The 9,869-nt window shown below is 51.3% G+C and overlaps 1 protein-coding gene and 1 long non-coding RNA gene across 2 annotated transcripts in view; both read right to left on the reverse strand.

Moving 5' to 3' along the window:
• Nucleotides 1–280: 280 nt before the first annotated feature.
• LOC115947672 lies at nucleotides 281–759 on the reverse strand. The gene is made up of 2 exons (XR_004081533.1): nucleotides 727–759; nucleotides 281–682 (listed from the first exon to the last, which is right to left on the reverse strand). It is a non-coding gene; the product is annotated as an uncharacterized LOC115947672 (long non-coding RNA).
• A 2,159-nt stretch (nucleotides 760–2,918) lies between these two features.
• The window catches only part of GMPS (guanine monophosphate synthase), a 21,320-nt gene continuing 14,369 nt past the window's right edge, over nucleotides 2,919–9,869 (reverse strand). The window contains exons 14-17 of the mRNA XM_014312301.2: nucleotides 9,088–9,203; nucleotides 7,675–7,805; nucleotides 5,323–5,495; nucleotides 2,919–3,411 (exon numbers count right to left, since the gene is read on the reverse strand). Of these exons, the coding sequence (XP_014167776.1) occupies nucleotides 3,310–3,411; nucleotides 5,323–5,495; nucleotides 7,675–7,805; nucleotides 9,088–9,203 (522 nt within the window). The 3' untranslated portion in view covers nucleotides 2,919–3,309. The remainder of the gene's footprint in view (nucleotides 3,412–5,322; nucleotides 5,496–7,674; nucleotides 7,806–9,087; nucleotides 9,204–9,869) is intronic.

Genomic DNA, 9,869 nt, shown 5'->3' on the forward strand with positions numbered 1-9,869 from the left:
AGTAACACTTAAAAAGGGAAGAAATCCTGCGAGCAGCTTTATATAAATCTCTGTATTCCCAACCACATGGGAAAGGAGAAATATTCTCTAAAGAGCTCTAATGGGGCTCTTGAGCAGATATTTAAATCAATTACATCCATGAAAACAGCTTCCTCAACCCAATACAAATTCCTATTCATAATATAGTTTTACACATAAACCCTTAAAAATAATAAAAAAAGAGTTACAAATAATAATAATAATAATAATAATAATAATTTAAAAAAGAGTTACAACAAGATTCAAACATAATATTTTTATTTGTGGATAAAAATTAAGGCTCACAGTACTTTATCATTTCACAAGCAGAAAAATGTTAAAAATTGAGACTGATGGGGAATGCCCCCAATACAAATTCCTCTAATTGCTGACATGTTTTACTGAAGACTCGAGGTGAACAATTGTACAGGGCAGCTACAGGTATCAGTTTGTAAACTAGGTGCTAGATAGAACTGGCTCTTGAGAAATGTGAACAGAGTGTGATGTTCCTCTCCACTCTGGCTGTCCAGTACACAGGGGCTGCACAGAAACACCCAGAGCTGCTGGGGTGAGCACACCAACCTCCCAAAAACACCCAGAGCTGCTGGGGTGAGCACACCAACCTCCCAAAAACACCCAGAGCTGCTGGGGCGAGCACACCAACCTCCCAAACCAGCCAGAGCTACTGGGATGGATGAGCACACCAACCTCCCAAAAACACCCAGAGCTGCTGGGGCGAGCACACCAACCTCCCAAACCAGCCAGAGCTGCTGGGATGGATGAGCACACCAACCTCCCAAACCAGGGCTGCAAGGCATGGCACAGCTGCAGGCAGGGCTGAGGGGCACAGACTCCACTCCCATGAGACATTCTGATCCATGGTGCAATGGTTTACGCCTAGAATGTTCAGCACCCAACTTTCTGAGCTGAGGAAGGGCAGGGGGTGCTGCCCAGCTGCAGGAACACAGAGGGGAGCAGCCCAGGGGCTCAGGGATGGTGACAGAGCACAGCAGACGTGGTGCCCAGGGTCAGGATGCAGCTCCAAGGACTTTGCCAGGGAACTCAAGCCAGGAGAGCTGCAGGGCTGTCCCAGGGCTGTCCCAGCTCCCTGCAGCCCCAGCCCTCACTGGGAGCACGTTGCACCCCTCAGCACACCAAGTGCAGCTGCACAGGGACAGCCTGGGCAGAATGCAGCAGGGGCTGGGCTGCAGAGCTCCCGGGATTATTTGCATTATTTTTAGTGATTCCCTCAGCTTTGCTTGTTTGCTGCTGTCAAGGCAACACAGCAGCCACGAGGACGAGCCCGTTGCTGTGAGAACTGAGGGGGTTCTGCCTCTCACCAGGGATTCAGCTCCTGGCTCTGCACCCTTTGCAGTGAGACACCACCCAGCAACGACAGCAGCTGGCCCAGCCCCTCCTGCCAAAGCTGAACGCACAGAACTCCACTGGGAGCCCCTGTGAGGTCAGCCCTACCTGCAGGCCAGGTGCTGCCCCGGCAAACCCCCCCTGCAGGGTGCCAGCAGGCACAGAGCCACCCTGCAGCACAGGAATCAATAATCTCTGACATCACTGCAGCTCTGAGAGGCTGTGACAGCTGTGGGTGCACATCACCACCCCCTCTGGGAAGGAGGTGACTGACTGAGCAGTTCAGCTCAAGCTGCCCAGGCTGCAGAGCCCTCCTGGAGCAGGGCTGGGGGGAGGCAGAGCCCCCCTCCCCAATTCCTGCCCCCGTGTCCCCAGCAGCCCTGGGAGCACTGGCTGGGACATGGCACCTCCTCCCCTGGTGCAGAACTCCCCTCAGTGACACAGGCAAGAAAACACATTGACACCAGCTGGGCATTTCCTAGGAGCAGAAATTTCCAAACCCCATTTCCATAACGTGTAGGCAGGGAATGTAAGAGCAGGAAAATGTGTGCCACCAAAAATACAGAACAAACACTTTCAGTATGATTCCAGTTCACAAATGCAGGCAAGGGCAGAAAGGAGCCACAGCCATGAAATACTGCATGTTACTGAACAGTTCAAAGCAAGTATTTCACCCCATAATACTGCAGTGATCTCACAGCTGAACAAAACACAACTGCTTGAACTGAGAAACCAGGGATAAGAGGGGTGGGTGCAAATTCCAGCTGCCCCAGTGGGAAGGCTCCTGGAACCTGCCCAGGTCAGAATCCAGCTGCTCCTGTCACAGAGGCTCAGGGGGATGGAAATGGCTTTGCCTCAGAACACCAGAAAGCTCCTGTCCAGCAACCACCTCCAATTATTGCTTCACTACCAGCAGCAGGACCGGAGTGACAGGAGGGGCTGCAGGGCTGGGGAGCTCACCCTGAGCAGGGCTCCACACCAACACCTGGGATGATCTCACAGACTGAGCTAAGCACAGCACACCCCAAAACCTGCCAGAGCAAAGCTGCAGAACACAAACCATCACCAAAACCCCTGGCAGAGCCAACCTGCAGAACACAAACCATCACCAAAACCTGCCAGAGCAAAGCTGCAGAACACAAACCATCACCAAAACCCTGCCCAGGACAAAGCTGCAGAACAGAAACCATCACCAAAACCCTGCCAGAGCAAAGCTGCAGAACAGAAACCATCACCAAAACCCTGCCAGGAACAGAAACCATCACCAGGTGCAAGGGAAGCACAGGGCAGCGCTGGGACACAGGAGGCACAGCCCAGCAGCTCTGCCTTGCCAGCTGCACGCCCAGGTCTGCCTCCTGCCAGCCCAGAGCCACGGGCAGGAGGAGCTGGGAGCTCTGCTGTGGCCCAGAGGGACAGACACACGGACAGGCAGTGCCAGGAGAGGCCAGCACTGCTCCCCCTCGCTGCCATGCCCAGGAGCACAGAGCACAGGCACAGCACACACAGCCGCTCCACGACTCAACAGCACCCACCACTGCATTTGGCAAAATATTTATTTATAATAAATCCGTCCCAAAGCGGTTGGTCACAAAGAATCAACTCCTCTTACACGTCCGGGCTGTAACAATGCTTTTGGTAGAAGTAAATAAACTGCTTCTTTCTCCACAGTGTACAAAAACAAAGAGACACCGAAACGACAGGTAACAGGACACGGGGGACTCGGGGCACTGGAGAGGCAAAGGCAAAGCAGAGGGGCCTGGCTGGCAGCGCTGGCACCGTCATTTACCCGTACAGCCTCAGCCCTGGCTGGGCAGCTGGTGCCCTGCAGCAGCTCCAGTCACTCTTTCACAGTACTGCATGTCAACACTGGGAATGGTTTCTGATATGGTTTAGACTGCACACAGTACTTGGATAGGGAAAAGGGAGCTACTCCCACTCCGTAGTTCCTGGGGGCTTCGATGTCAGGTCGTACATCACCCGAGAGATGCCAGGGATCTTCTTGATCTCTGCCACCATCTTCAACACCACCTGTGGGGCAGGGGAAACAGAGTATCAGGAAAACACCCTGTGAAACAGACCTGATGAAAATCTGTCGCCCTGATTTTTTAAGACTTTCCAAGCCTTCTGATGTTTGCATTCTTCTAGCAAACTTTCTCACACACTTTCTGTAACTAACTTGTTGTTTTGCATTCTTTTATAAAAGAAGAGAAATCTGACAGAGTGTTGGTTTGTCCAGTGTCATTGGAGAGGTGGCACTGTCACCCTCCAATCCACGGTCACTTTTAGAAATCTGTAACTGTTAGAGTCAGAAAATAAACCCCCTCTTTTCCACCTTATGAACAGTGGTATGTGCACTTGTGTTACTTTGTGTCCTATAAATGACAAAAATCACCCTGGAAAAGCTGGAGGGCAACCTGCTGACACCAGTTGTGCTGGACAACACAGCCTGTTGGGACCAGCACATTGCCACTAGGTATGGAATAAAATAACTGGAAGAAAACCTCTGCTTTCCTGTGAGAGTCATCCTCCAGAGCTCACAATTAATCCATGTCAGCTGCAAGACTCCAGGGGAGAATTTGATGATCCTGAGAAGTTCAGCTTCCCTAAAAACCCCCCAGTTCCCAACACCACTTACATGAGCTGCTGTTCTGTTTATAGTGAAAGCACAATTTAACACTGCATTGCTCTGCATAGAAAAACTTGATTATTTCCCCCATAAATATGATTTATTTATTTATGATTATTCTCTATAACCTCTATCACTTAGCCACCACACTACCACCTATCCTTAAAATGACCATTTTTCATTTTGAAGAATGCAGGGTTTTGTTTGGGGGTGGGTTTTGTGGTGTTTGGTTGTTTTTAAAGACAAATGAATCCTCATTTTATACAGTGGGATAGTAGTTCACATGGCAACCTGAGCTGTTCTTTTCATGGATAGACTGCCCTACAGCAGAGGACTTCAATTATATACAATTACTAAACAATGCTCATATGCTCCTGAAGTGTGTTTAAAATAAAAGCTCAGTCCTACTCCTACAGTGCATTCCCAGAGGGACAAAGTACTTGACTGGCCATGGATAAAGTTAGGGAAAAAAGAAAAAAAAAAGCTTGAACCTGACTTTTAAGTCCCCTTAGTGACCTAAAGAGCAAACAGGGCACTCAGATGATAAACTGCAAGTTCCAGTAAAAGCAGAAGTGCCAAAGAAAAGTAATTCCTGAACTCCCAACGTCAGAAAATTTCCAATTATGATGCAAAAATTAACTCCAAATCCCAGGAATGGCTGGGGTACTCTTTCCTTTTAACTGGTTGTATTTTAGCTCAGCTCTGCTGCAAAACCTTGGAGTTGTCATACCCACCTGCCAGCCCTTCACTTTGTCAGTTCTTCTTCCCAGAATGCCACAACTTTTTAATGATTATTTATAACAGAGAAAAACAGCAATAAACTCAAGGTGAAGGCAGCAGGGGTGAGAGGAGAGTGCAGTGAGCAGGGGCTGAGGGGAGCAGGGGCTCAGGAGGGGAACAGGAGCTGGAACACCAAGGAACAATGAGTGCTCCAGGGATGAGCTCCCTGACTTGGGAATATGCATCCGTCCAGAAGAGGCCAGCACAGAAAAAGCTGTATTTCTGTGTTATTTCCACCAGAATCACCTTTTGTGCTCTGTCCAAGATCATCTAGCACCAAAACCACAATACAGAATACATTGCTGTATTGATATGCAAATATCTCATGGGATAGACATGAAATAAGTTATGGTCAAAGTATCCACACTGAAATCCACATGGGGCTTCCCCAACATTTCCCAAATGTAGGACAGATCAATATTTAAAAAACCATCAATTCTTATTTTTCAGCAGTGCTGCAGGAGAAGAGCCAAGGTGCATTCTGTGCATTGTGATGGGTGCACACAGGATCCTTCCTGCTGGGATGCCCTCACCTCCTCGGGCACCTCGCTGCCCGGCGTGGCGGCGATGCCCGTCATGAAGTCGCTGGTGATGAAGGGCCTGATGACCACTGACCTCTGGCACGAGGGCTGCTTCTGCAGGGGGTCCCGGTCGAAGTGCAGCGGGGTCAGGATTATTGGCATCTGGCTGATCTTCCCAGCATAGCCTGCAGCACACACGGGGCACGGTGACACCAGCTCTGCACTGCTCCCACCTGCGCTTCCCGCTCGGAACCACGAGTGCTCCTCACCCTGTGGGGTCTGCTCCCCTCATCCTGTGGGATCTGCTCCTCACCCTATGGGATCTGACCCCCTCACACCCCATGGGATCTGCTCCCTCATCCTGTGGGATCTGCTCCCCACCCTGTGGGATCTGCTCCTCACCCTGTGGGATCTGCTCCCCTCACCCTATGGGATCTGCTCCTCACCCTGTGGGATCTGACCCCCTCACACCCCATGGGATCTGCTCCCTCATCCTGTGGGATCTGCTCCTCCATCCTGTGGGATCTGCTCCCCTCACCCTATGGGAGCTGCTCTCTTCACCCCGTGGGATCTGTTCCCCTCACACCCCGTGGGATCTGCTCCTCACCCTGTGGGAGCTGCTCCTCCATCCTCTGGGATCTGACCCCCTCACCCTGTGGGATCTGCTCCTCACCCTGTGGGATCTGCTCCCCCAACCCTATGGGATCTGACCCCCTCACCCTGTGGGATCTGACCCCCCACCCCCTGTGGGATCTGCTCTCCCCGGTCCCACAGCAGTGGTGCAGCTCTACAGCTGCAAACCAGCACTGGGAGAGCAGCTGCGGCTGCCCCATCCCTGGAAGGGTCCAAGGCCAGGCTGGACAAGGCTTGGAGCAGCCTGGGTTAAGTGGAAGGTGTCCCCAGGGCCTGGAGCAGATGATCCCTGATGTCCCTTCCAACCCAAACCATTCTGAGATTCTATAAATTGCCACTTGAGATGATCCTCAGCCTTTGCAGGCACGCAGAAAAATCCCAGCTAATCTGTGTTATCCCTGTAATTCACTGTGAATCAATGGAAGAGCCACTTTCCTTCTGACATAACATAAAACCAGGGGGCTTTATCAGTCCCCATTTCAAGCCCAATAAAGAGATATTCCCAAATAAATCTTTGAAATATTCTTTGAACTAGTCTTTGAAATACTATTCTTTGAACTAGTCTTTGGAACACACAGGAGACAGCTCTCCAGCATCCCTTGGTGGTGGGCAGGTAACTCCAGACAATCCCATTTCCCTCATTTTCCAACATCTCCTCCTGAAAGGCAACGCACAGCTCCCCAGGTTCCCTGTTTCAAGGAGCTGAAGGTCCAAAATGCAGGTGTGAGGAGCTCATGGTGCTCAGGCTCCCTCCCTGTGCCAGCCCTGGCCTGAGCTGCTGCACAGGGAGCTTTTCTCACTGAGCCACAACTCCAGGCTTATTTTTAGGAGCAATTCATTCACACAGAGCCAAGTGTCACCAAAAGTTAGCGAGGCACAGCTACAGCTTTACCAACACAGCCAACAGTGTTATCTCAGCCTTTTGAGGTTAATTCTGTACAAATTCTGTTCACACAGCTCTGCAAACTGAGTATGGATCCTCAGAGAGAGGGATCTGCTGTAACTTGATTTATAGCAGATACAGGCAGGGCTGATGCAGTGCTTCCCACACAGATCACATCTCCAAAGGTAATTAAGTAAAAACCTGAAGAGGCTGAACCTCAGAACTGTTTATTCCCAGGCTCTGCCCGTGCAGCACATCCAGGGGACCCCCCACTCCCTGGCTGTGCAGGGTTGGGGTTGCAGCTTTGACTGCAAGTTAAGAAATCTGAAACCACCACAGGCTGTGAGCATCACCCCCATGAGAAACCTGGCATCTGGGCTTTCCCCAAAAACAACACCACTTAAAAACTGTGTCAAGTCCCTTCACCTCAGGTAAACACTGAGCTCAGCAAAGAGAAGGGATTTGGGTGACTGAGCTGCCGGCCAGTACTTTTTGCACAAGTCTGCAGTGAAGCACCACAGCTTTGAGCTTCATGATGCGTCAGAAGCAAGTCAGTCCCCAAAATCCCCTAAAATTAATTCCGGGCCTTTGGCTATCAGCTTCCACAAATTTTCACTGCCATTCCACTAACTGATCACTTTTTTGGACTGCCATTCCACGAACTGATCACTTTTTTAGACTGCCATTCCACTAACTGATCACTTTTTTGGACTGCCACTCCACTAACTGATCACTTCTTTCGAGATACCAGCTTGCAGATTTTGACAGCACCACTCTGATGACACCCAGTGGGTTTGCAGGGGTCTGGAAACACGGGTGTGACCCCCGGGATGAGGTGCAGCACCTACCAGACTCCCTGAGAATGTTGTGAGCCTCGAAGTCAGCTTGCCGTAAAGTGCTGAGGACTCCTGTGGTCAGGAAGGTGGGGGTGACATCCGTGGGGGGCTCCTTGACAGGGGGGCCAAACACATACACCACTCTGCAACACACAGAACAGAGCTCGCTGCCTCCAGCTGCTGCTGCAGGGCAGCACAGAGCTGGGAACAGCAGCAGGCTTCACTCTGCTCACAGCTCTGAACAGGAAAGCGCCCACCCCCCATTAAACGCTGCACCTCGTTGCTCATGAAGGCCTTCAGCACGGGGCACTAACTGCAATTTATAAATCTACAGAAGTACACCTGCAACAAAACATCTTCTGCATTCAGAGCAGTCACATCAGCTTCGTGATTTTAATGTCATTCCTTGTGTTTCAGAAGCTGCAGGAGAAGCAGCAGAGTTGGGGTGGCCTCGCGCATGGATCCACCACGCGGTGTGTGGGCCTGCAGACGCAAACCAGGAGTACCTGTCTGAGGCCCAAACCACACAAATCTGCCAGTTTGTACCGTGCATTTCTGTGTGGAACGCAAAGCCAGCTGGGCAGGAGCCTCCTCAGCGTGCCTGGAACAGCAGAGGAGCCTGCAAAGAGCCTGGGGACAGCAGAGCTCCCAGAGCTGTGGGACGGTCAGGAGGGCACTGCTGAGCCCAGCAGAGCTTACAGAAATCAGCAGTGCTCTGAAGCACAAACTGGCTTTTATTTTCATTTTCTGACACACTCTGGAACTGCACAGGCAATCCTGATTTACACCTTCTTTTGTCCCCTCTGCACTTCATTTAAACAGGTGCCTTGCAATTCCAGGTGTCACCTTTCAGAGTAAGAGCTCTGTCAGTAGGTGTCACTTATGTGAGAAAATGAAGTTTTGCTATAAGCAATTCTAAGCAGCTCTGGCAGAAATCCCACAGCCAGGCAAGGAGGGTATAATTCTCCAGAGCTGATTTTGTGTCTAAGCACCTTCAGCTGCTGGAGAAGTCATGGACTCGAGTGGGCAGGAAATGCATCCTCAGAGAGCTCGGCTGAGATCAAAGTGCCCTGCTTTGGAGCCCTCCCTGTGCATCAGAACTGACAGCCCCTCACAAATCCCTTCCTGACACAAAGGCAAACCAAAGTGCCGCACATCACAGCTCAGCCCCAGCCTGGAGCCTTGCAGAAGGGATTTGCATAAATTATAGTGGTGCTGCCTAATCCAAGGATATAGGCCAGCAATTTCTTTTCAAGCTGGAAATAAATCCATATTTTGATTCACTGTGTATTTGTGACCTCTGTATGATACACCTGTCCAACATATAAAAATATCAGACACCAGATTAAACAGGGAAATGTGTGCACATGCTAAACTTCCACATACGAATCAGACAATTAAAAATAAAGGTAGATCCATACTCACCTGTTGATGTTGTGGCACATGCGTGGTATGAGCCTGGCAAGGAACATCAGGGACTCCCAGTGTGGGGCATCCTTGCTGGAGATGCCACAGACGTAGCTGTAGGAGCGACAGTCACCCTGGGGGACACAACAGCCACACTGAGCGCCAGCCCTGCTGCCAGAGCCATCACAGCCCCTCCTGCCCCTCCTGCAGCTGACAGCAGCACAGCTGGGACAACACCTAGCACACACTGAGCTGCTGACACCAGAGAGACTCGGTGGGTCAGAAAATACACAGCGAGATGAGAGAGCTGTGAAAGGAAACATTCCGGCTGGGAAGACTCATCTACAGTGCACAGTGTTGGCATTTTGGTGGCAAAGCACAGAAATTTGGTGACACTGCAGCCTGAGGCAGTAACCAAAGCTGACTGCAGAGAGCCACACGCAGCATTAGGCAGGTGAAGATACAATCCCTGCGCCTGGCTGTGTCTGCCCCACAGGCAGGGAAGGGGAAGGGGACACAGCTGCTGCCCAGGTCCCAGGGCCCTGCACTGCTCCAGCTCCTCCCTTCCCCAGGAGAGGGATCAGAACAGCTCACAGTATGGAAAGGGCAACAGGCAGCCCCAAAGTAGCAGAGTGGAGTTTTTCACAGGGCAGCCAAGCTCTCCTGAGCCCTGCTGGGGCCAGCAGGGTGACAGCAGAGCTCAGGGGCTGCAGTGACCCCCCTGGGCTGGACAGTGCCCCCAGAGAGTCCCTGGCACCGAGCTCAGGGATCCCAGCCTGGCCTGCACCCACCAGGACAGG

This window comes from Geospiza fortis, unplaced genomic scaffold (genome assembly GCF_000277835.1).
Source record: "Geospiza fortis unplaced genomic scaffold, GeoFor_1.0 scaffold172, whole genome shotgun sequence".
NCBI lineage: Eukaryota > Metazoa > Chordata > Aves > Passeriformes > Thraupidae > Geospiza > Geospiza fortis.